At 41.6% G+C, this 26,802-nt stretch overlaps 2 protein-coding genes and 1 pseudogene across 5 annotated transcripts in view; 2 read left to right on the top strand and 1 right to left on the bottom strand.

Annotated features, from left to right (window-relative positions):
- LOC125280859 (gastrula zinc finger protein XlCGF57.1-like) overlaps positions 1–26,802 on the bottom strand; it is a 1,316,469-nt gene that overhangs the window by 125,244 nt on the left and 1,164,423 nt on the right. The gene's annotated exons all lie outside the window — the stretch shown is intronic.
- Positions 1–26,802, top strand: part of LOC125242807 — a 267,069-nt pseudogene that overhangs the window by 42,531 nt on the left and 197,736 nt on the right.
- LOC125243400 (tripartite motif-containing protein 16-like) lies at positions 5–23,870 on the top strand. Of its 4 annotated transcripts, none has more exons than XM_048153065.1 (4): positions 5–388; positions 473–568; positions 18,552–18,593; positions 23,094–23,870. In XM_048153065.1, the coding sequence occupies exons 1-4, from the start codon at positions 163–165 to the stop codon at positions 23,648–23,650; spliced, it is 921 nt and encodes a 306-aa protein (XP_048009022.1). In that variant the 5' UTR covers positions 5–162; the 3' UTR covers positions 23,651–23,870. The 4 variants fall into 4 exon arrangements, with proteins under 4 accessions (XP_048009022.1, XP_048009015.1, XP_048009008.1 ...); XM_048153058.1 differs by having other exon boundaries at positions 8–423; positions 478–568; XM_048153051.1 differs by having other exon boundaries at positions 8–568; positions 18,558–18,593.

Raw genomic sequence — 26,802 nt, 5'->3', positions numbered from 1 at the left:
GAAACAGTCATATGCTGTTGGCTATTTTGTCTGTCATTGGTTAAATTGTTAATCATGTGAGCATTACTGAAGATTATGGTATAAAAGCATTCGATTTGTAACACTCTGAACATACAGATACAGCACACACATCTCCAACACGCTTTAGCTAAAGCACTAAGAATGAAGTTCAGAGTAGCAGTTCTTCTGCTTCTGTACAAATGTCTTGTATTCGCTCCAAACGTCATATTCGCAACAGAATCTGCCGTCTCAGGATTGACTTGTCCTTTGAAAACATGCACAGATGTACTGAAGGAACTTGGAGCCACAGAGAAGCAACTAAAAGATCTGGAAATCAGACATGCTAAGAGTGAAGATCAGATTGAGGAAATCAAAAAGGAAAAACAAGATCTGGAAATCAGACTAGCTAAGAGTGAAGCTCAGATTGAGGAAATTAAACAAGATCTGGAAATCAGACTGGCTAAGAGTGAAGATCAGATTGAGGAAATCAAAAAGGAAAAACAAGATCTGGAAATCAGACTTGCTAAGTGTGAAGCTCAGACTGAGGAAATCAAAAAGGAAAAACAAGGTGAGACGACACTCAAAAAAGTGATTGAAAGCAGATTTATTTTTATTTATTTTTTTAAAAAACATGAAAAAACAAGAAATTCAACTAGATTTTTCATTTTTCGTTCAGGGAAAGACTCTGTGCATAAATTTGGCAACTTACGTGTGTTTATCTCAGAAATATTATACTTATACTAGTTTATCTCAGATGTAATAATTTACTTTGCACCTGCACTTAAAACTACCTAATAGCCAACAGCTTTGGCTCACTGCCTGTTTTATTATTGCTGACCATCTATCAAAATCTGTGTGGCAATGCTGCTCGACTCGCTGGACAGACAGAGATATAGTGAAGCCCAGACCTGTGTCCATTTAAATCATCATACTCAGATGTCATAACTTTTTTAGGAAATACTCTGAGATTTGGACAATGGAGGATCTTGAAATAATATGACAGATATGAAAAGAAATAACATTGTATCATAGTTAATGTTCATAGCACATCTGTTATAGTTCTATTATGATTTTGATTCATACAACAGATGCATATAATAATGCCATTATCTCAAAGAATGGCTGTTTCAGTGATTGATTTTAGTGAAATATGAATTTGAGGCTAACGATTTTAAGGTGAACTTGTCTGAATTGAAAGGAACCCTGAAATAAGACTTTGTACAATAAACCAGAGATGAAAGGTTTTCATATGTAATGCCATCTACCAGTGTCAGAAATTAATTTATTGATTTTCAGGGCTATTTTTCTTTTACCTTTATATAGAATTTATTTCCTAATCTTATTAAATATGTATGCTATCTATAAAGTTAAATTCCTAAATCTAGTCAAATAAATTAGAATAATATGACACTATAGGATGTTACCAATTAAATCAGTATCAACCAACTGTATGATGTTTCAGATGTAGCATTCAGATGTGCTTATAGTAAATACATTTACATAGCAATTACAATTGTATAATATGAGATTCTTATTTTAAACAACATTTTTAATACACAAATATGAAATGGCATAATGAAATGGCACAATGAAATGATACTTTAATTATAAAAGTAATATCGCCACTAGGTGGCAGTAAGTCATTGTGTTAAGGAAGGAGCTATTTATTAATTCGCTGATTCATTCAGGAATAAAAAAAAAGTGGCTGTCTATATTAATTATACTAAATTATCGTCTATATTAATGGGTTGTTTAAAGACTCTTATTCATACAGGAATGAAACACTGTGTGCCTACTGAGAGTCAGTCGCTCAACGGTTCTGTGAATTTATTTGCTTTTCAGAAGTTTCGTTGCAGAGAACATAACTGTTCTGTATACTAGGGCTGCACGATATATCGCACGATACGAAAAATAACACTGAACTTGAACGCGATTATCTCTAAAACGCGATTCTTAGTGCAAATATGAAATCGCAAAGGCTGCGATTGTTTTTTATGCGCAGCTTGTCAATGAACTATGGCTCCAAATGCTAATCCATCTGAAAGCACTGCGAGTTTGAGTCGTTTATAATGTACATTTGAAAAAGCAACACACGTCAAACTTCTTTTCAGACACGAGAAGCATTTATTAACATCTTGTCCAACAAAAGACAACATTTAATAACATGTTTTTACTCCAAACTCACTTCATAAAGAAGTTGAGCGTCCTTCTGTGAGATGATGTGCTTCTTACTCAGAATAAGGCAGTCGTGTGTTTATTAGTCATGTTTAATTAATCAAAGCATTTCAATCTTCTGTTTATTCAGCTACAGCGATATGATGCGTGTTATCTTCTTCTGCTGCAGGGCATGATTTTCTGAGCAAGAGCGCCCTCTAGCTTTCAGATGGAGAAGCATTTACTACTGATCACAGAGCCGTACAGCTCTGACAAGCCATGCATCAAATAATCACAGCCTTTGCCATATCGCATGTGATTTTATCGCAATAAATTGTGCAGCCTTACTGTATACCATCAGTTATCCAGCCAATACTTAATAATTATTAAATAATCTCAGCGTATTGTCTAAAACAAAAGTTACGACATCTATGTATGATGACTTAATTGATACCAGTCTGGGCTTCAGTATATCTCTGTGCTGTCCAGTGAGTCGCGCAGCATTGCCACACAGTTTTTGATAGGTGCTCAGCAATAATAAAACAGGCAGTGTGACAAAGGATATTTGGCTAGTAGGTAGTTGTTGAGTGCAGGTGCGAAGTAAATTATTATTTCTGAGATAAATAGTATAATATTATTCCTTATAGCCTATTAACACACTTAGAATTTATGGACACACAGAAGGAAGCCTTGTCTAGGCTCTGCCTTGATATAGTAGCCAATGTGTCAAGTGAGTCATTCGTAAGTCTGGCTGTTTAATGAGAAAGAGATTTAATGCGTTCTTTTAAATTTACATTTAATCTAAATCTCTATCTATCACAGCAAAGGACTGCTATTCTGCTGCACTGAACTGCGGAAGAACTGATGACGGCACCGTTTAATGTTTGGTTGACCAATCAGCAGAAAGGGGTGTTTCATTCCCGCCCACATGTTGAGATCAACATTCAAGTTGTTTATCATTTTCTACTCCTGAACGAAAAATGAAAAATCAAGCTGAATTCTTGTTTTTCATTTAGTTTGAAAAAAACGGAAAAATGTGCGAAAAATGAAATTTCGGCACGTTGCTGGAAAAAGGCACTATAGGAACGCTCTGCGTGATTGCACCGTAATCAGGGTATCTTCCGTTCATTCATGTTTTGATTTGATATTGAAATCAGAAAAATTAGAAAACCGCACCTTTTTTCGTTTTTCATTTTTAAAATGAAAACGAAAAAACAACAAAAAAAATGGCTTGATTTTTCTTTTTTCGTTCTGTGGTTGGAAACAAATAAGCAGTTTGAATATTCGATCTCTACATGTGGGCGGGAATGAAACGCCTCTTTCCGCTGATTGGTCAATGAGCTGTCAAACCATGTCGTCATCAGTTATTAATCGGTTCAGCTCAACAGAATAAAAGTCCCTCTGTCACGATCACGTCTGTTCCTGTCACATCCCGGACTACATTTCCCATGATCCTCCATTGCTCTTCACCTGCACTCACTTCGCAATCACTCCACACTAATCACCACACCCAGCTGCCACACATTACCTGGACTATAAAGGACTCACACACACACCACCTCACCGCGAAGTCTTGATTACCCAGTGTATCATCTCCGAGCGTTTATATTCCTGTCTGCCTGTCTGTTACCGTTGCTGCCTGTTCCTGTTTCTTGACCCGTTGCTGCCTGTCCTGACCCTTGCCTGGTATACCGTTCTGTGTATGATATCCGCCTGCCTCGATCTACTGCCTGTACCCTGACTACGACTCTGCCTGTTCCTTATTGCTCCTGTTTGTTCCTGTTTGACCCTGCCTGTACGACCACGCTCACTTCAAATAAAACGCTGCATTTGGATCTTACTCTGAGTCCTGCCTGCGTTACAGAAGACTTCGCCGCCACCACGATCCAGCAGCTTTCCCAGAGAGCATTTGCACGGTATGGACATTATGCAACTATTATTATGGAGTACGCAGGGCACGCGTTCGTTAGAGGAATATGTGCAGGAATATCTAGACATTGCTTACCTCTCTGATCTTCCGGACTGTGCACTGATTGACTTTTTTTGTGATGGCGTCAACCAGCCTCTCCAGAATAAATTAAGACGAGAGGGACCGCGTTCGTCACTTAGCAGCTTCATAGACTATGCTTTATTGACTGTTGGCTCTCTGTTTACTGTGGGTGTCGCGGAGGAATGCGACACCTCGCTTAATCATGTAATGGCTGCCGCGCCAAAGGACACTCACAAGATGGCGGCTCCCATAACAGCAACACCAGTCAACGTCTCCGCTGATCGCCCAGAGCAACGTCACGTCTCCGCTGATCGCCCAGAGTCACGTCACGTCTCCGCTGATCGCCCAGAGTCACGTCACGTCTCCGCTGATCGCCCAGAATCACGTCACGTCGCTGGTCCTGCCCGAGAGCGGAGAGGATTGCGATCCAGCACGAATGATCCTCCACTGACTACAGCACGAGCAGCTGGCATTCCGAAACTCTCAAGCCAGCCGGCCGCTTCGCTCTCAAGCCAGCCGGCCGCTTCGCACTCAAGTCAGCCGGCCGCTTCGCTCTCAAGCCCGGTGGCCGCTTCGCACTCAAGTCAGCTGGCCGCTTCGCTCTCAAGCCCGGTGGCCGCTTCGCACTCAAGTCAGCCGGCCGCTTCGCACTCAAGCCCGGTGGCCGCTTCGCACTCAAGCCCGGTGGCCGCTTCGCACTCAAGCCCGGCGGTCGCTTCGCACTTAAGCCCGGCGGCCGCTACGCTCTCAACTTCGTCTGTTTCAACGCTCTCAACTTCGTCTGTTTCAACGCTCTCAACTTCGTCTGTTTCAACGCTCTCAACTTCGCCGGTTACTATGGACTCATGTTCACTGGTTGCGACGCACTCAGACGCCCTGGACGCGAAGGACAAAAGGGCTGCTTTGCCAGTGCTCACGGGCAAGATGGCCGCCACTGAGTCCGCTCCAGAACCCGCTCCAACCAGTGAACCATCGCCTCACCCTCAGAAAAGGAGGAGGAGGAGGAGGAGGAGAAAGGCATCCTCCTCTCCTCAAGATGCGGACGCCCTTCAAGAGGCCGCTGTGGGCCTGGAGACCACTCCAGAGGTCTCTCCTGCTCTTGCCCTGCCGGCGCCACCTGTGCTTCTTGCCCTGCCGGCGCCACCTGTGCTCCTTGCCCTGCCTGCGCCACCTGTGCTCCTTGCCCTGCCTGCGCCACCTGTGCTTCTTGCCCTGCCTGCGCCACCTGTGCTTCTTGCCTTGCCTGCGCCACCTGTGCTTCTTGCCCTGCCTGCGCCACCTGTGCTTCTTGCCTTGCTGGCGCCGCCCCAACGCCTTGCTCTGCCAGCGCCACCTGAACTCCTTGCTCTGCCAGCACCACCCAAGCTCCTTACCCTGCCAGCGCCACCCGAGCTCCTTGCCCATGAACCGCCAGGGCCTCTGTGGATTTCCCCAAGAACTTTTTGGGGGGGGGCAGTATACCTAGGGGTGGGAAGCTTGTGGGTGGGGACCCTGCTCGGCCACTGCCGTCATCGGCCTTTGAACTATTTTGGCCATTAATGAACTCTGACCCGCCGTGGTCATTCACGGACTCTGTCTCGCCGTGGCTGCCCAAGCCACCTGACCTGCCGTGGCTGCCTGAGCCACCTGACCTGCTGTGGCTGCCCAAGCCACCTGACCCACCTGACCTCCCGTGGTTGCTCAAGTCACCTGACCTGCCGAGGTTACCCAAGCCACCTGATCCCCATGGCCTTCTGACACTCCGGACTCACCATGGCTGCCCGGGGCACCTGACCCGCCATGGCTGCCCGTAACACCTGACCTGCCATGGCAGCCCGGGAACCTGCATTGGAGACTCCGTTCCTGTCCGCCACTAGAGCTCCAATGCACCCACCCCCCCTCCCTATTGGTGTCATCTACGCCGCGAGGACGCGCCTTCTGGGAGGGGGGCGTTATGTCACGATCACGTCTGTTCCTGTCACATCCCGGACTACATTTCCCATGATCCTCCATTGCTCTTCACCTGCACTCACTTCACAATCACTCCACACTAATCACCACACCCAGCTGCCACACATTACCTGGACTATAAAGGACTCACACACACACCACCTCACCGCGAAGTCTTGATTACCCAGTGTATCATCTCCGAGCGTTTATATTCCTGTCTGCCTGTCTGTTACCGTTGCTGCCTGTTCCTGTTTCTTGACCCGTTGCTGCCTGTCCTGACCCTTGCCTGGTATACCGTTCTGTGTATGATATCCGCCTGCCTCGATCTACTGCCTGTACCCTGACTACGATTCTGCCTGTTCCTTGCTGTTCCTGTTTGCCCCTGATCGACCCAGCCTGTACGACTATGCTCACTTTGAATAAAAGCTTGCACATGGATCTCTGCCTGAGTCCCGCTTCGTTACACCCTCGCTCTACAGCTGTACAGATTCTTAACGCGTTTATTCTACATTTAGGCTATAAGGAATAATATTATACTATTTATCTCAGAAATAATAATTTACTTTGCACCTGCACTCACAACTACCTACTAGCCAACACCTTTGTCACACTTTTATTATTGCTCAGCACCTATCAAAATCTGTGTGGCAATGCTGCGCGACTCACTGGACAGCACAGAGATATACTGAAGCCCAGACTCGTATCAATTAAGTCATCATACATAGATGTCGTAACTTTTGTTTTAGACAATATGCTGAGATTATTTACGAACTTAACATTAATCGTGCAGATTCTCTGTGGCAAGAATATTAGAGGCTTGCAGTGTTTCATGATTGGATTTGATAGCAGGGTTAGCATTAGCCTGCAAAGGGCTCTTTGTTTTTCTTTTTTTGGACTTGCCCATTATGTCACTCTTTACTAGAACGACATTTGTCTATAAATTGCTATAGAAGATAAAAGAAAGTGATACAGTCTTATTCTGATGGCACTAAAAGTCAATTTCTCCGTTTGAGTTTGCAGAGCACATCAACTCACATGTTGCTAAGGCGCCATATTGAACCGCCCCCTCGCCTATGAAATCACTCCAGTGGCGTGATGGAAGGTGGGTGATGTCATGACCAGGAAACTGTATAGCTTACCCAAACCAAACAATGTCAGCTTCTGTGCCTTCAGCAAGCGCTCTATGTGAAATTGTTTCTGTCTATTTATTGTTGTTTGTCCACAAGCATATTTTATCTAGACAGGAGTTTTAATGGTGAGCAAACAGTGATTTGAATCATGTGTTCCTCCCTGCACTGGCTGCTCCGGGATACACATGATTTATGTGTTGTTTGCTGGGACTAAAGTGCACATCAGCTCTCATTAAAGATCGGGCTGACAGTGTTCATTTATAAAAATGTCCCAAAGTGTAGCATGTACTATCAGGAGTTTTATCTCCGCTCCTGTCGGCTTTATTTTCGAGGGAATATATATATATGAATGTGTGTGTCTGTGTACATATATATAATATGTGTACATATATATACTTTGGTTATGTGGGAGAGGTCTTGGCACTTGTCCTAGGTTCCTGTGCTGGAGCTCCTTGTCGTTGCGTAATGCGAACAACAGATGCTTTCCTAACGGGCTGAGGAGCGATCATGGATGGTCACTCAGAGTCTGTGGATACGTTATCATTTTCCTGGCACCTGCCTGGTGATGATGACTCAGGCTCTACATCCCTGGATACCAGATTTAGGGAGTGAACATCCTGTCGAGACAGGGGGTTGAGGCCCAGGGAACGGAGACTCCACCCCAAGGTGTTGGAGCCCATATGGAGGAGCCGATGTGGCTGAGGCTGTGTCTGTACACGGTTCCCTGATCGTTCTACTCCCGGGAGTTTTCGAGAGCAGAGTTATAGTGTGGGTTTGGCCTCTGAGGGAGCGCAACTCATAGACAACTGAGGTTGTGAGACCATGCTAACTCCGGAGCACAAGGAAACTTGCATAAATCTTCAGTTGGATCCAGTTACTACCCGGTTGGTACAGTGCTGGAATTTCATGCCTGTGAATGACTTGCTTCGGCCTGTCAGAAGCTGACATTGTTTGGTCTGGGTGCACTATGTAATTTCCTGGTCATGATGTTACCCACCTTCCTGCATGCAATTGGACTGATTTCATAGGTGCTTCACAATGCAGATCAACCACACAGGGTTTCAACAGCATCATTTTCTATGTCTTTTTACATTTTCCGATTTCAATATTAAATTTTAAAATAGGAATGACCAAAAGATTCACGGACCGAAAACACTGAGCTTTGTGAACCACTGCCAGTGGGAAATCAAATAGGAAGTGTTTGTCAGATCTCACAACAGGTTTTGGGGAACACAAATATCTTTGTGAGAGAATGCAAATGTTTTGCGAGGGAAAAATTTAAAAAAAAATTTTTTTCCTCCCATCCCAAATTTTTTCCACCACTATGTCCCTTTAGGGGCTCCGTAGTATTGTGCTGTGCATTTATGAATTTTATTTTGTAAATATATTATTTTTTAGGCTGCTCTGGCTCTGTATGAATTGGTTGATACAATGTCAAATGTAATGAGCAAAACATTATTTTATCGTAACAACAATGCATGCAACCAAAACTGATCTTGATTCGAATTTGAGATTATAAAAAATGCTCTCTGTTACATATTTTGTCAAACAAATAATCAGCTACAATGCAGAACACACACAGAAGTGAAGGGGTCAAGTCACCTTTATTTATATAGTACTTTTTACAATGCAGATTGTGTCAAAGCAGCTTTACAGTGATAACTGGTATATAATTTTGGCTGCACAGCAGCTCTTCAAGAATAGTGTCAATGCAGGCAGATCAAGGGGTGACGCCATACTACATCCACAATAGAGAACAAACATGCACACAACACCATGTTCAGGTTTGACTGTATCGTGGCATAATTGCAAAAAAAAAAAATTTTTTTTTAAATACTTCAGTGATCATATAATGTCAAAACACAAATCTAAATGAAACTTGTGAAAAGATAATAAAAATAGCTATGTGCAAAATGAGTGATGCTCTTCAGCCATCTTGTGGTTGTTCTTAAAATTTCAAGTTATTTTAGTTTTAAATGTTTGTTTTTCAGTAGATGCCAGCAATCTTCCACTAAATCATGACACATTGTCCACGTTATCTCCATGAACAAAATTAAGAAATTAGATATAAATTATCACAAATGCAAACACATTATAAAATCACCATATAAGTGGTCATGCTTATGATTATTTTTTATGGATTTATCAAGGATTCTTGATGCCCATTCATCATACAGTAAACATTTTTCTTTTATTCATATTATATATACTTTTTTTTAATTTCAAAAGCTTATAAAGTGGGACGATTTGACAATGCCGTACCGACTCTTATTCTACCAGAAATAAGGCTGTCCTAAAGACGGTGTTGTTTGACCAATCAGATGAAAGGGGCGTTTCGGCACCTCCCACATGTGTGAATGAAATATCAAAGCCATAAACTGATTCATAAATCACAACTGAAAAATGAGAAATCAGGCCAAAATCTCATTTTCCATTTATTAACCCTTTGAGAAGTACGGTCCCACATATGGGGTGTTTATTTCTGTGCCCCTGGGCGTACGGTCCCACATACGGGGTTTAGTATGTTGGGCGATGTCACATAACTGCCAGATTCAAACTGTGCTTTTGTGCTTTGGCTGCGAGACGGACATGCTCAGCACTTGTCATATGCAGTGTTTTCAGCCACATAATGTTTCTTTTAAGGTTTCAGACATTTAAATACACATAAGCACCAGTAAAACAACACATTTAGAGTTTGCAAAATACACACTGATGCCAGACATCAGTGGAAGCAGCAATAACAATCCATTCAAATTTGCCAACATTTAATCATATCAGACACACGCTTGAATGGGTTAAACTAAACAAAAAACGAATAAACGAGCCGTCTTTTTATTTCTCGTTATTCCATTCCAAAGAGGAAATGAAATGATCAAAATGTACACAGATCACAGGGCTTTCTTCAATGCAGAAATAAATTCACCTATGGCCAACTCTACACACGACATAGAAATAGGTACCACATATAGGTGTTTATTAGGGGTGTAACGATACACTCAGGTTACGATACGGTACGTATCACAATATTTTGAACAAAATATTATTTGAATTTCAGTTTCATTTTTTTTTTAAAAACTAACAAATTTCAATAATTTTTCTTGTTGTACATACAAGATCACATTTCAGGTTTAATAAAAACCTTTATTCATAATAACAGCTGAATGGGTCTGTCTGTCAATGAAAAAAATTAAGAATTAACATTAACATGAACTTAGAATTAAGAATCCTAAGGGACGTTGACATATTGTGTCTAAAAACGCGTAGAAGGTGCGGAAGCACCGCTTCTCCTTCTTTCCAACGTGCTTGCGCTCCCGTGGCGTCAGTCGTTGCTATGCAACCATGAACTGCGCTCTCCAAGAGGAGTAGAAAGTTTCAGCAAAGGATAAATTGATTTCTAGCCCTTGCATTAATAGTATATATATATGGTGATAAGATCTAAAAACACCTTGTAGAGCTATGATCAGCTGTTCGGCTGAGATTGTGATGTTTTGTTACGGAAAGGCCATAGCTGATCGGTTGGTCCTTGTCACATGGCCCGCGGTGCGCTTGCAGCATTCTGAAAAGTTGAGAATTTTTCATCTCAATGCGCCTGGAAAACGCACCGCATGTGTGTTGCTGACTTGCTGAAATAACTGACTTGCATGCGGAAATGACGCACTATGTGAACGGCCCCGCAGAACTTCTTATAGCAAAGCATCGCAAGCATCATTTGCATTTCTGTAAGCACAGCTGATGACTTTTCTGATTTTTAAAAAAAAAAATGTATTTAGATGCCAGTTATAGTACATTTGAACCCATAGGGTACTACAAGTGGTATACATTTTTTAAATACAGAGATAGTATATTAAAAGCACATTTTAGTTCATATTTCATAGTGTCTCAAAATAGCACAGTTGAGTACACTTAAATGTTCTTAAGATGATCTTAAGAAGTGCTAAAGAATAATTTTTAGTATATTAAGTACAAAATTAGTGTTAATTTTTTTCACCTGGGGAGGCACATTTGTTTTAACTCTCCACTTTTTCACACAATGACAGTCAATGCATTATTGCCGATGTGTGCTTCTGGTTTAAACTTCTTTTCAGAACTTGTGAAAGATGCTCGGGATAGTAGCTGGAACTGAGCCAGTGTTGAATCTTCACAAAAGTTTATAATTTGCTTGTGTTTAAAGCCTTGCAAAAAACAGTGCAGCACATCTCAAACAGTGTCTGTTAGTTCACAACACTGGAGAACAGAGCGCTGTGAATCGTTCTCCACACACACAGTAACTGTTAAAACAAAATTCTCAATAAACTGTGAAACTGTGTTGCTTCAAGCGCATCCTTCTGCACACGGGATGTGTGTAAGTGCTTTGTGCCGCTCTGTATTTATAATACTTTTGCACAATGAAATTATTTTATTGGCCAGTCTTGTTTTGTCCTAACATATATACACATGTATGTTGTTGCTTCATTAAAAAGTTACGCTATACAGTTAAAAGAAATATCTTTTAATTTTATAGAATATATGGCGTGCAGTCCATATAAGTTGCGAATGCTCTGCATACCCAAGCCATTCGTGGACTCAGCAATTAACATTAATTACTATTAAATCCCTTGTTTAAGGTGTACAATAAGTATTTATTTTCCAAACGACTGTGATTTTCTTTAAATCTGTCAGTTACAGAGACTACCGGGTAAGCTGATCAACGGCAGCTTTTGCGCCTTCGTGCTTTTGTTATATCATATATATATGTATATATATATATATATGTGTGTGTGTGTGTGTGTGTATATATATATATATATATATATATATATATATATATATATATATATATATATATATATATATATATATATATATATATATATAATATAAATATATATATCCAATATTTGCATATGCCAGTCCATGTTCAAGGCATTAGACAAGCCAGTATTAACATCTGGATCTGCACAGCTGAATCTTCAGACTAGGTAAGCAAGCAAGAACAATAGCGAAAAATGGCAGATGGAGTGATAATAACTGACATGATCCATGATAGCATGATATTTTTAGTGATATTTGTAAATTGTCTTTCTAAATGTTTCGTTAGCATGTTGCTAATGTACTGTTAAATGTGGTTAAAGTTACCATCGTTTCTTATTGTATTCACGGAGACAAGAGCCGTCGTTATTTTCATTATTAAACACTTGCAGTCTGTATAATTCATAAACACAACTTCATTCTTTATAAATCTCTCCAACAGTGTAGCATTAGCCGTTAGCCACGGAGCACAGCCTCAAACTCATAGAGAATCAAATATAAACATCCAAATAAATACTATACTCACATGATCCGATGAATGCATGCAGCATGCATGACAAACATTTTGTAAAGATCTATTTGAGGGTTATATTAGCTGTGTGAACTTTGTAAATGCACTGTATCATAGTCGAGTGCATAGTTAATGATGCCCCAAAATAGGCAGTTAAAAAAATTAATAAAAAAAATATCTATGGGGTATTTTGAGCTGAAACTTCAGACACGTTCAGGGGACACCTTACACTTATATTACATCTTGTAAAAGAACGTTCTACGGCACCTTTCAAGGGATCAGGTGTTTCCGTCATGCAAAGGCCGATGTGACACTCGTTAGTTATGTGACTGACACTGCATACATGTATGTTGACATTCATGAAATAAAATGATTTACAGCACAGCAATGATTTTGTATATCAAATAAAACATACACGTAAACATACATGTAAATAAGTAAAAAAAAAAAACATTTTTTATCTGTGGTAAGTTGGATAATCATGGTGAGGTTCCTTTCCAAAGCTGATGTCTCACAGAACATGAGCACAAAAGCAGTTAATCACCATACAGACAAAACAATTTCTAGGAATGAGTCTTTTTGGGAGTGCAACATATTATGCAGCATATAAATACATATTTAATTTCCATAATAATAAATAGTGGACTGTGACAAAGTTGTACAAAGTAATTTTACTGAAGTAATTTTGAAAATGAATATTTTTGTGTTCATTAGTAGTTAGTTCATAGTTATTGTTCTTGAACTTTAATTAGTAGATAATTACTAGTAGTTCTTCAGGAGATATGGCAGAATTCATTAGTTATTGATTAGATAATTGTTACTTAACAAAATCATAAGATTCTCTTTCATACTGATTAGTTAACACATCTTCCTAAATAGTTAACAGTAGTGACTAAAGTGTTAATGAAGAATTACCTATTAGTTCTTCAGTAATTTCTTATTAGTTATGCAGTAAGTAAGAAACAGTATTCTAAAGTGTTACCCACAGTTCTTGTGTTGTTTGATACACTTACTGCAAAGATTTTCACCTCTAAATGAAGAATGACTTAGCTTGAAGTACAAACCCGATTCCAAATAAGTTGGGACACTGTACAAATTGTGAATAAAAACAGAATGCAATGATGTGGAAGTTTCAAATTTTAATATTTTATTCAGAATACAACATAGATGACATATCAAATGTTTAAACTGAGAAAATGTATAATTTTAAGGGAAAAATAAGTTGATTTTAAATTTCATGGCATCAACACATCTCAAAAAAGTTGGGACAAGGCCATGTTTACCACTGTGTGGCATCCCCTCTTCTTTTTATAACAGTCTGCAAACGTCTGGGGACTGAGGAGACAAGTTGCTCAAGTTTAGGAATAGGAATGTTGTCCCATTCTTGTCTAATAAAGGCTTCTAGTTGCTCAACTGTCTTAGGTCTTCTTTGTCGCATCTTCCTCTTTATGATGCACCAAATATTTTCTATGGGTGAAAGATCTGGACTGCAGGCTGGCCATTTCAGTACCCGGATCCTTCTTCTACGCATCCATGATGTTGTAATTTATGCAGTATGTTGTCTGGCATTGTCATGTTGGAAAATGCAAGGTCTTCCCTAAAAGAGACGACATCTGGATGGGAGCATATGTTGTTCTAGAACTTGGATATACCTTTCAGCATTGATGGTGCCTTTCCAGATGTGTAAGCTGCCCATGCCACACGCACTCATGCAACCCCATACCATCAGAGATGCAGGCTTCTGAACTGAGCGTGATAACAACTTGGTAACAAATTGGGTTGTCTTTGTCCTCTTTAGTCCGGATGACATGGCGTCCCAGTTTTCCAAAAAGAACTTCAAATTTTGATTCGTCTGACCACATAACAGTTTTCCACTTTGCCACAGTCCATTTTAAATATGCCTTGGCCCAGAGAAAACGCCTGCGCTTCTGCATCATGTTTAGATATGGCTTCTTTTTTGAACTATAGAGTTTTAGCCGGCAACGGCGAATGGCACGGTGGATTGTGTTCACCAACAGTGTTTCCTGGAAGTATTCCTGAGCCCATGTTGTGATTTCCATTACAGTAGCATTCCTGTTTGTGATGCAGTGCCGTCTAAGGGCCCGAAGATCACGGGCATCCAGTATGGTTTTCCGGCCTTGACCCGGCCTTGAGATCGTTCCAGATTCTCTGAATCTTTGGATGATATTATGCACTGTACATGATGATAACTTCAAACTTTTTGCAATTTTTCTCTCAGAAACTCCTTTCTGATATTGCTCCACTATTTTTCACTGCAGCATTGGGGGAATTGGTGATCCTCTGCCCATCTTAACTTCTGAGAGACACTGCCACTCTGAGAGGCTCTTTTTATACCCAATCATGTTGCCAGTTGACCTAATAAGTTGCAAATTGGTCCTCCAGCTGTTCCTTATATGTACATTTAACTTTTCTGGCCTCTTATTGCTACCTGTCCCAACTTTTTTGGAATGTGTAGCTTTCATGAAATTTAAAATGAGACAATATTTGGCATGACATTTCAAAATGTCTCACTTTCAACATTTTATGTTAGCTATATTCTATTGTAAATAAAATATAAGTTTATGAGATTTGTAAATTATTGCATTCCTTTTTTATTCACAATTTGTAGTGTCCCAACTTTTTTGGAATCGGGTTTGTATACAGAGCCTTTGAGAGATGCTTTTCTGCAATGAATTACTTACATTTTAACTTTATTTTATTTACTCGTGCTCATGTCTTTCAATTCATAACATTAACAAACAGTATCAGAACAGCGACTGAATCGTTGAAGGATGCTCTTGTGTGTCATACAGACTGAGAGAGATGCGCTCAAGTTGTAAACGTACACAACGATTGTAGTCTTTTTTAAATAAACATTTTTTGTATGTTTGTATTATTAAACTGGAACTATATATTGTATCATTTCATATTAAATATTTTATATTAAACATTTATGGCCCTATGCGTTACCGTTTCTGGTGTGGAAGAGATGAGACGTATACGGATATCCAAAGTCAGGGAGTTTAATCAGAAACACAGGAGATAACACGCAGTATACATACATAAACAACAACAAGATCTGACAGGGAGTGCAGGGAGTCCATTATAAAGGGAGTGCTGATGAAGAAGTCCAGGTTCAGGTGATGAGTGCTGATGGGGAGGAGACGAGGGAAGTGAGTGCAGGTGTGGAAACAGGAGGATGCTGGGAAATGGAGTCCGGGAGACAAGGGAACTGTGACAGTACCTCCCCTCCTGGTAGATGGAACAACAGGGGAGGGGGGGTGGGCGCCCTGGAGACCTCATGCAGATGCAGGGGGAGATACAGACAGGAACGGAGGTCTCCAGGGCGGGTCCAGGAGTTCAGGCAGCCATGGCAGGTCAGAGGCCGTGGACTGCCATGGCGGGTCAGAGGCCATGGAGGTTCTGGAGCCAGCTGGAGCGGGCTCATCTACTGCTGGACCGGGCTGCTGAAGAGGGCTCTGCCTCTGCTAGAAAGTCTATTAACCTACTTTGGCGGCTCGTAGAAAGCTGGTGAGGGGTTTGGAGACGGGATCCAGGACATGCCCTCATATGTGATTAAAAGTCCCTCTGGTACTGGAGCGGGCTCGGTGAAGACTGGAGCGGGCTCGTGGAAGGCTGATGCGGGCTCGTGGAAGGCGGGGAACACTGCCTCTGCTAGAAAGTCTATTAAGTATTCCACCTCCTTTGGCAGCTCGTAGAAGGCTGGTGAGGGGTTTGGAGACGGGATCCAGGACATGCCCTCATATGTGATTAAAAGTCCCTCTGGTACTGGAGCGGGATCGGCGAAGCCTGGAGTGGGCTCGGTGAAGGCTGGCCTTTTGGACATCTGGATCTCTTGGTGGCCCTTCTCTTTGATGGCTTGGGTGTGGTATCAGGCTGGAGCCCTGATGTACACCCACTGGAGCGATAGTTGGAGGAAGTTGGTGGCTGGTGAGCTGGCCAGGTCACCTTTGCTTCTGAGAGAGCTGGATGAGAAGAATATGATCGCCTATGAACCTCTTCAATTTCAAACTCAGAATCATTGAGAAACAGAACCAGATTATTAGATTCGACTAAGGAATAGAGGAACTCAGGTTCACAATAGCAGATCTTATCCTCGTCCAGACCCCTCAGAAAGCAGGAATTCAAAATAGCATCTGGCCAGCTTACCTTAAAGGACAGCTCAGCAAATTCCTCCACGTATTTCTCCAGCGGGCGTATTTCTCTCTTGCAGTCCAGAGCCGGTCCTCCACTGTGAGCTTTGGATGGTGTTTCTTGGGAGGCACAGGAATCATAAATAATCCAATTCTTGACCTAGTGGATATCCAGCAGTATTGGTCGGATCTTCTGTTATCGTATGCTGGTGTGGAAGAGACGAGACATATACGGATATCCAAAGTCAGGGAGTTTAATCAGAAACACAGAAGATAACACGCAGTATACATACATAAACAACAACAAGATCCGACAGGGAGTGCAGGGAGTGAGTCCATTATAAAGGGAGTGCTGATGAAGAAGTCCAGGTGCAGCTGATGAGTGCTGATGGGGAGAAGACGAGGGAAGTGAGTGCAGGTGTGGAAACACGAGGATGCTGGGAAATGGAGTTCGGGAGACAAGGGAACTATGACACTATATAGATCATAGAATTTTTTTTTTTTTTTTTTAAATATCTATATCTTTCCAGCCATTGTTGCTTTGTTTTCGTTCATTGTTGAATGCTGCAATTTAGTTATTTTACATAACTCTAAACAATGTAGTTTATATTCCATATTAAACATCTATGGAACTGAATGCAACTTCCTTTGGGTATGCATTTTTTTAGGCATTTTAGGCAAATTTTATAGGAATGCTATGGGGTTAATATCAGGCTTTGTTTATTGCTGGTAGATTATCTGAGAGGCATAACCAGTGTGAAATCATAATGTTGCTAATGTAATAAAGTCGCAGAATGAGAGTAAAACGGGTAAAAGCTGTTCAACCTGATGAACTGAAAGAGAGAAGAAATCGACTCGTCAAACACTGGGTCACATCTTAAGCCTCGTTTACACTGCACGCGTGTGTGGCGCATTACAGCTGCGACGCGGCTACTGGAGCTGATACGCGGCCACTCTAGTCAATGCTCGTGTTTACACCAGCTGCGCCGCAGTGCGTTTCAGAAGCGGCCCAGAAGTGGCTCGAAAAACATTACATTTCTTTGTTCTTGTTGTCCATAACTGGACTTTTAAGTGTATTAACTTAATCTGCAGGGTACAGAAAAATAAAGTATGGCATAGCAATAAACACAATTAAACCAGACAAAATATACTCATTTAGCCATTAAAAACACAAAAAAAAAATCAAGGAAAAAACGTCAGACAGGCAAATATCGTGGTCTCGCGAATCCAGCCGCTTCACTTCTGAAATGCTTCTGGTGTGAGTTGACACCGCTCAGAAGACGGAACAAAACCTTGCCGTAGCCGTAACGCGCCACACGCGCGTGCAGTGTAAACAAGGCTTCACAGCACTAACATGAGTCTACTGCAGCCCGGATTTACTGTTAAAATCATACATTCAAATACTGATGATACCAAATATGTTTTTAGAAGGCTTTAAAACCAAAAAATAACTTTTAATTTAACTAAAGCTGAAACGTGGCTTCCATTTCTTCAGACATGTTCATAATAAACAGTAGAATTATAATATACTGCAGGCTAATCAAATGATTGAGCAGGAGACATTTATTGATTGATCAGTGTCTCTATGAAGAACATTACTAAGGAGGTTGAAGTTTAATCCACGTCTTATGAAGTGATATGATTTCTCTGTATAGGGAGCAAAGTGAAATTTGATCCTGTTCCCTCTGATCAGTTCATGTCTACAGAAGACAAATCAAATATGGTGACGTGTCAATAATATCAAACCCTCAGTAGTGTCTGTGTCAGGAAACAGCAGAGGCATTTCTCTAAATATTTTCTGTTTTGGGGGATTTCTGCATGTGTGAGTGATGGATGCAGGGATAATTTTCTCCTGACATGATAATTACACTCTTCATGTCTCTTGATTTCCACAGACAAAGACTTTGTTCCCAAGACCAGGAACGACTTCCTACAATGTAAGTCAATGAGAAAACAAGCAGAGAAACTGCAACAGAAGAGTTTTATAGTTGATCATGATAATGATGATTTTTACAGGATATCTGGAAAACGTCTCAGGTTACTTGTGTAACCCTGGTTCCCTAAGTAAGGGAACGAGACGCTACATCCTAGGACGTTATGGGAACCCTCTGTGTGATTGTGTCGTGAAGCACTTCTGTATCTAACCAATGGTGAGACGAGACATCAGAGGCGGGTGACGTCATGGACCAGGAAACTTTAAAGCATACCCAGAACAAAGAACGCTAGCTTCTGGATTATGTCTGAAGCAAGACGCTCACAGGTATGCTAAGAGTACGGCAACGTGACGTAGTGTCTCGTTCCCTTACTCAGGGAACCAGGGCTACACAAGTAACCCAAGACGTTCCCTTTCATGAGAACTATCGACGCTAGGTCCTAGGACGTTATAGGAACGCTGTCCCAACTACGCCGTAGAACCAAATACCTGTCTGTCATCTTGTAGACAGAACTGACGACCCAGGAATAGACTTACATCCAGGTTATAGAACCTAATAAATGAGTGCTGGGATCACCATCCAGCTGCATCACATAAATCATTAATTGACACTCCTGACATTAAAGCTTTTGAGGCCGCCATACCCCTGGTTGAATGGGCATGGACAGCTAGTGTAAAAGGCTGACCCGTTGCCTCGTAAGCAAGTGAGATGGCCTTGACCACCCACTTGCTCATCCTCTGCTTAGATGCTGGGCCCCCTTTCTTAGGGGACCCATAACACAGTTGATCTGTTTTTCGCCACAGGGCAGCCCTGTGGACATATGCACCCATAGCCCTAACTGGACAAAGCAGATTGAGTTTCTCCTGATCAGAACTTGTGAAAGGAGAAGGACGCCTCGGCCACGTCTGTACCATAGCATCCAGACCCAGAGGTGCTGGGTGAGTTAGGGAGTACCACAGTGGACACTGGGTCGACTCTTTCTGTGACAAAGCTGACCTAATTGTCCCTGCTGGGCAACACTGGCACACACACACACACACACACATGTATTCACACAGAAATACTAACCTTTGTAATGGTCCACGCTCATTTCCCCCTCCCGCTGTTTCTGCCGTCGGTGGCGCGGGTGCACACGCAGTCCCGATGGCACACGGACATGTTGAACATCATTTCTTTTCCCCCCGTCAGTATTCATAACCCTGGATATTTCACACACTCACACTGTTTGTGGTTTGACGTATTGTCCTGTCTTGTCCTTGTTTTAGTGTGTTCAATTGGGCATGCGATGGTCGGTGTTCCGGTGTGAGATGCTGCGTCGCAAACAGAGCATCGGTTATGACGTCACTGACCGCGCAGCACCGGCGCAGTGCACCGGAAGCCGGCCAAACCATTGTTTAATTGTTAATAGGGGTACCCATGTTTTATGTGTGATACATTTAAAGTGTTAAATGTATTATTTTTGTAATGAATGTTCTTATTTGTGGATTATGTGTGGAGTTTGTGTTTAAGTTAATTGAATGTATAGGAATGAGTGGAAATGGGTTAAGTAATTTAAGAGTTTATACCTGCTATACATACCTGGTTTGAGGAGTCCCGTGGTAGGGGCGTGGTGTAGTCTGGCCTATATAAGAGCAGGCCAGACTCAAACTAATTGCTTGTTTACCAAGTCAAAGTGAGAGTGCAACTGCGGTGCCTCGAACGAACCTCCAAACACCTGTATATTGTGGATACTTACCTTTATATATTTTTGGTTGGATTATTTCCTCTTTATTTTGCTGTTTGTTGTTTTTTTTTTCCCCATCGTTTTTTTTTCGCACCTGTATATATAATTCACCGTTGGACTGTATATTTTTGGCACTGTAAATAAACCACACTTGCACAAAAGTGCTATTGCGGGCTGAGCCATCAATTTTTAACATCTTTTACGGTCATTCACTTCGTCCCCAAGCGAGTGGTGGTTCTCGCTTTATCACACTTTCAAAGCAAATAGTTCGACTTCCGCTTGACTGAAATTTTTCCAAATGAGCTCCTCCACCTCTGGGTGGAGTCATCATTCCCCGGGCCTCAGCCCCTGCCTCGACAGGGCGTCTGCTCCCACATTTTGATGCCCTGGGATATAAGCTGCTCTCAGTGAGAGGTGCTCCCAGCTTTCCCTGGGTCCACAGGAGGATCCGACGGGCCAAGTTGTAAAATTGGTGAGACCGGTGACCCCCCTGATGGTTGATATGAGACCATATGTTGTCCGTGCGGACCAACACGTGATGGCCCCTCAGGTCTGGGAGGAAATATTTCAGTGCAAGAAATACCGCCATAATTTCCAGCCAATTTATGTGCCAGGAGAGCTGATGGTCCTCCCATAAACCCTGAGCTGAGCGACCACTCATGATCGCCCCGCGGCCCGTGAGGGAAGCATCTGTCGTAAGCATTATGCGATGATGAGAAGTCCCCAGCACAGGTCCCTGGGACAGGAACCAAGGATCTTTCCACATTGCCAGAGCACGAAGGCATCGCCGAGTGACTTTGATGGTGTAGAGAGGATTTCCCCTTGGAGAAAACCCCTTGGTCCTGAGCCACCAAAGTAAGGGTCTCATGTGCAGAAGGCCAAAAGTTATCACTTTGGACGCAGCTGCCATAAGACCCAACAGTCTCTGAAACTGTTTTACAGTGAGTAACTGGCCTACCTTCACCCCTTTCACGGCCCCGAGAATGAAACTCACACGAACAGGAGACAGCGTGCCTGCATCGTTGTGGAATCCCAAACTACCCCTAGATAGTTGGTAATTTGACTCGGAACAGGACACTGTTTTGGCATTGTTTTGGCTTTTTGGCATTGAGCCTCAGCCCAAGCTTCCTCATGTGTGACAGAACAACATCTCGATGTTGAACTGCTAGCTGTTCTGTTTGAGCTAAAATCAACCAGTCGTCAATATAGTTCAGTACGTGGATGCCATGGAGTCTCAGCGGAGCCAGAGCTGCATCCACGCACTTAGTGAATGTGTGGGGTGATAGTGATAGGCCGAAAGGAAGAACCCTGTATTGGTAAGCTTCGCCCCTGAAAGCAAACCTGAGGAACTTCCTGTGATGAGGATGGATGGATACATGAAAGTATGAATCTTTCAGGTCTATCGCCACAAACCAGTCCTCGGACCTGATCTGTGGGATAATCTGTTTGAGTGTAAGCATCTTGAACTTTAGCTTTTGTACAGATTGATTTAGCACACATAAATCTATGATCGGACGCAACCCTCCATCCTTCTTTGGAGCAATGAAGTAGCGGCTGTAAAAGCATGACGGCTTGCTAGGAGGAGGAACCCTTTCTATAGCTTATTTTTGCAAAAGTGTCATAACCTCTTGTTCCATAACCAGAGACTGCTCTGGGGTCACCACTGTGGGAAGGACCCCATTGAACCTGGGTGGGCGAGAGCCGAATTGAATTCTGTAACCCTGTTCTATAATGAGCAGCACCCATTTCGAAATGTTCAGCAGAACTTTCCATTCTGTCATAAAATCTACTAAGGAACCAGTCTCTTGAGACTGGCCTCTGGTGGTTTTTGAGCGCTGTCTCTATGCGCTGAGGAGCTAGCTGACGGCCGAGGCTGCTCCCACTCAGCTTTTCTTAGTTCTTGTATTGACTCAAATGTCGCTTCTCCACTCTCATCGATTTCCCCCAGCAGGTCAGCCTGATACGCTTGCAAGATGGACATCGTATGTAAGCAAGCTGCAGCCTGACCTGCTGCCGAATAAGCATTGCCCACCAACTCTGATGTTGTTTTTAGTGGCTTGCTGGGCAATGTCGGGGTCTTGAGGGACGATGCAGTCTTCGCTGTGCCTCGGCAGCAGCGGGACCAGATCTTCGGGGAACACTGTCCGCGGCACCCTCTTTGTTTGTATCAAAGAGTGCCCGGCGAGATCTAAGCACTCTGAGAGTGAGCCGTTCACAGTGTACACAGACAGCCCCCTCGAGAGCTGCCTGTGCATACTCAACTCCCATGCATACAACACACATCTCGTGCGTGTCCCCACCCGAGATAAATCGAGTGCAAGGAGGCACACACTTAGTGAATTGCTGCTTATATTGGTCTTTTTCCGCCATAATATCGTGTCTTTTTTGTATAACTGTGTTTGAAACTCTTGTCCTCAGACGAAGAGATCACTGTGATATATAATATAGGACAAACAACACCAAATAAGACACACAAGACACAGAGAGCACTTGCTGAAGACAACAGAAGCTAGCGTTCTTTGTTCTGGGTATGCTTTAAAGTTTCCTGGTCCGTGACGTCACCCGCCTCTGACGTCTCGTCTCACCATTGGTTAAATACAGAAGTGCTTCACGACGCAATCACGCAGAGGGTTCCCATAACGTCTTAGGACGTAGCGTCGATAGTTCCCACAAAAGGGAACTGTACTGAGACACTGCTGAAATACTGGACATGAAGAGTTCAGACACATTAAAAGATCAGATTGATCATTCCTGATTGTGATGTGTTTTATCTCCATCAGATTCCCGTCAGCTCACTCTGGACCTGAATACAGTGCATAAACGCCTCCATCTGTCTGAGGGGAACACATTGATTACTTACACTTACCCAGAGCTTCAGTCATATCCTGATCATCCAGACAGATTTGATGGTGTGTATCCTCAGGTGTTGTGTAGAGAGAGTGTGAGTGATCAACGCTCTTACTGGGAGATTGAGTGGAGTGGAGAACATGTGTTTATAGCAGTGGCATATAAGAGCATCAGAAGGAAAGGAACGGGTAATGAGTTTGGAGCTAATGATCAGTCCTGGACTTTGAGCTGCTCTTCCTCCAGCTGCATATTCATACACAATAACATAGAGATTGTTCTCCCTGTAAAGCCCATCATCAGTAGAACAGTAGTGAATGTGGATCGCTATAGAACAGGAGTGTATGTGGATCACAGTGCAGGAACTCTGTCCTTCTACAGCATATCTGGAGACACAATGACCCTCTTCCACACAGTCCAGACCACATTCACTCAACCGCTCTATCCTGGGTTTAGGGTTCTTTATTCTGGATCATCAGTGAAACTGATTTGATGAATCAGAACAGAGAGACTCTACCCATAATTCTTTGAGCTGATGATGACTCAGAACATGTTGTTTTTACCCATAATGCTTTGAGCTGATGATAAATCAGAACAGGCTGTTTTTACCCATAATGCTTTGAGCTGATGATGAATCAGATGTTATAGTCTCTTCATTACATTAATACTGTGACACTGAAATATCATGTCAGAATAAAAGTGTGCAACACAGATCAGTGTGTGTGTATCTGTGCTTTTCTCAATCTCTGTTAATGGAAATTACCTTCATTTAGTTCTATTATAGCACCTATTCTTAACCATAGGGCCGCGGCCCAAGCGCTACCAGGAGGGCCGCAAAAAAACTTTACATTTTTCACCTGTGGGCCGCGAGGGCCGCGGGACCAGACAAGTTATCAATTGAAGACACCAGAATGACCACTGTTATCCATGAGACAATACAATACACCATCCCACCACTAGTGGCAGTAATGCCTCAGTTAGTTGTTTAACAAGCGCTAATAAGCAGAAGACACTCAGTCAACTGTAGCCTGTAGCAAAAGTTATGGAGAAATTTTTATAGCGGAAAAGGGGAGACCAAAGTTGCGCCAACCCGCCCCAAAAGTCAAGATTTTGCCGCAAATACAATCCTGACTTCATTAAGTAGGGATCTGTGAAAATCGGATGCATGTCTGTATTTAGATGCGTGCCGGTCTTAAAGAAACAGAAGCCTAAAGCCCCGGGTATACTTCACTTTCCGCCCGCATCTCGTGTGCAGTTGCGTCGGCGCGACCTTCAAATGCCTTGTCCAAATACCCACACTTGCGGTCTTGGCCACTTGAGAGCTCGCGCACCCCGGGTAGCGTTACATGATGCTGTTGGTTAATGAAGTTTTGATGGATGAACTCGAGGTTCAGTTATTCTCTTGTCATGTGAAAGGTGATAATACTTTTCAGTTTTATGGATGTCGCCATCTTTAATATTACGTTGATCACTGTTGTCATGGTTACTAGTAAGAGAATACAGGCTTGACACTTGCTTCCTCATGTGTGACAGAACAACATCTCGATGTTGAACTGCCAGCTGTTCTGAGGCTCAATGCCAAAAAGAGTGTCCTGTTCCGAGTCAAATTACCAACTATCTAGGGGTAGTTTGGGATTCCACAATGATGCAGGCACGCTGTCTTCTGCTCATACAGACAGTGTTCCAGACGCTACTGTAAGTTGCTGTATGAACAGGACATTTCGAGACTCACACCTGTACGTAAATGCGGTTGTCAATCCCAAAAAATTACTGGCCACGTTCACACAGCAGCAGAATACGGTTGTCAGTCCTGTATTTGAGTCCTTAATACGGTTGCGTTCACACGCAGTACGGTTATTTACAGGTGTGACAACCGCATTCTATAACCGAACTCACACCTGTAAATTTTCAGGACTCACAACTGCATCCTCGGAATATTCGCACTGCGTGAACGGAACAGGACTGGACAACTAGTTGTCTGTCACGTCATACAGAGCGAGAGAGCCGGTGTTTTGTGTGTGGTTTGACCTAGAGAGTCTAAATAATTGTACTGCAGTAATTTTATTGATCTTGCGTTTAAAACCTAGGACTAGTTTAGAAAAGGTTTTTTTTGTAATATATCAAAGCATTTTAGTAGATACGAATCCATTTTGGTCTTCATTAAAGTTGTAGATGTAATATATGAAAATGGTAAGGTTTATAAATACAAATGGCATAATCTGTTGTCATGAATGTCTATACACTGTATATAAAGAATTTTCTCCAAATTGTAAAAACTAAGACAAGTAAAAAATAAATAAATAAATAAAACAAAAAAAAGGTGCCAAAACAACTTGTCCCTAAAATATTCATATTAATTAGTTTTCTATGAAAACAGATTCAATAAAAACAATAAAATGAACACAACAAAGTGGTTAAGCTTGAATAATACTATGTCAAGTACGGTTTAGTGTTAGTAACAGGCAAATAATTTGAAAAAGAGAAAAACTGGTTTTAAGTGCAGTTTTTTTATTGTACAAACAGTATAACAGTACAATTTGGTGCCTTTAATTTAGAAGGGGAAAAAAAGTGTTAAAACATTAAGTAAAGAGTTAAAGAAATGGAAAATGTTTGTTTTAATAGTAAAGACGAAAGAAAGTTGTAAATTCTCTTTATTTTAAAGACTAAAAAGTTAGAAAAATAGTCTGAAGTATGGTATGAAGAAAATATTTGTACTGTTAAGTTTCTATATATAACTATTTATAAAAAATAGAAATAGAAAACTTAAGAAAATATATTGTGTACTTGTAAATAGTTGAACGTTAACATAGAACAATAACCTATCAAGTATACTTTGTAACGTGTAAACAATTTAAAGAATGAAATGTCTTTGAATATTGCATTTGTCTAAAAGTTCAATGTGTGCACATTCAGTGGAAATATTTAAAACAAAGTTACACATTTGTGCACTTTAGGTTTTAAATAAAAATTTCTATAGTTTAATAGTTGAAAAGCAAATTAAAAAAAAGTATGGTATAATAAACTATTGTGTACTGTTAAGAAATAGAAATATTAAATAGAAATATTAAATAGAAAATTACATGGACTTGATACATATGCACACACCATTACTTGATTAAGCCGGCATTTACCATCTTTTAAATCATTACGGTGTTGTGCTTGCCTGTTTCAAATGAATATCTTACTATGTTGTTGCTGGGTATTTTTTTATTTTTTTAATTTATTTATTTATTTTTTTTGGCCAACATTTTGTTCAGTTATTATTATTATTATTTTTTCTTTCAAAGAATGTCACAACACAGTTTAATTCCAGTTAGAAATTACCTTTTATTTTTTGTGAGAATTTTCTCCAAACCTTTTGTGTTGGCTGTTGGCCTTCCAGACTAATGCTGCTCCATCAAACAGACCATGTGGATCAAAATGTTTTTTATAGCATTAGCATGCCCTAACTGGACTGTACCATTTGTAGTTTTGTCTGGGGGGAAGGGGAATAGCAGCAGTAGGATTATTTATTTTTCTTTCCCATTTTAATTTTTATATTGTGTTTAAGTATTCATGGGTTTACACTGATTGATATTTGTGTATATGTGTTATGTTCATTATTTATTTTTTTATTTATTTTTTCTTTTGTGTATAATGAATTGT

The sequence above is a fragment of the Megalobrama amblycephala genome, linkage group LG1 (genome assembly GCF_018812025.1).
Source record: "Megalobrama amblycephala isolate DHTTF-2021 linkage group LG1, ASM1881202v1, whole genome shotgun sequence".
In the NCBI taxonomy this organism is placed as follows: domain Eukaryota; kingdom Metazoa; phylum Chordata; class Actinopteri; order Cypriniformes; family Xenocyprididae; genus Megalobrama; species Megalobrama amblycephala.
The sequence above is the reverse complement of the archived record's forward strand: the minus strand, read 5'-3'. Positions and strand labels throughout refer to the sequence as shown.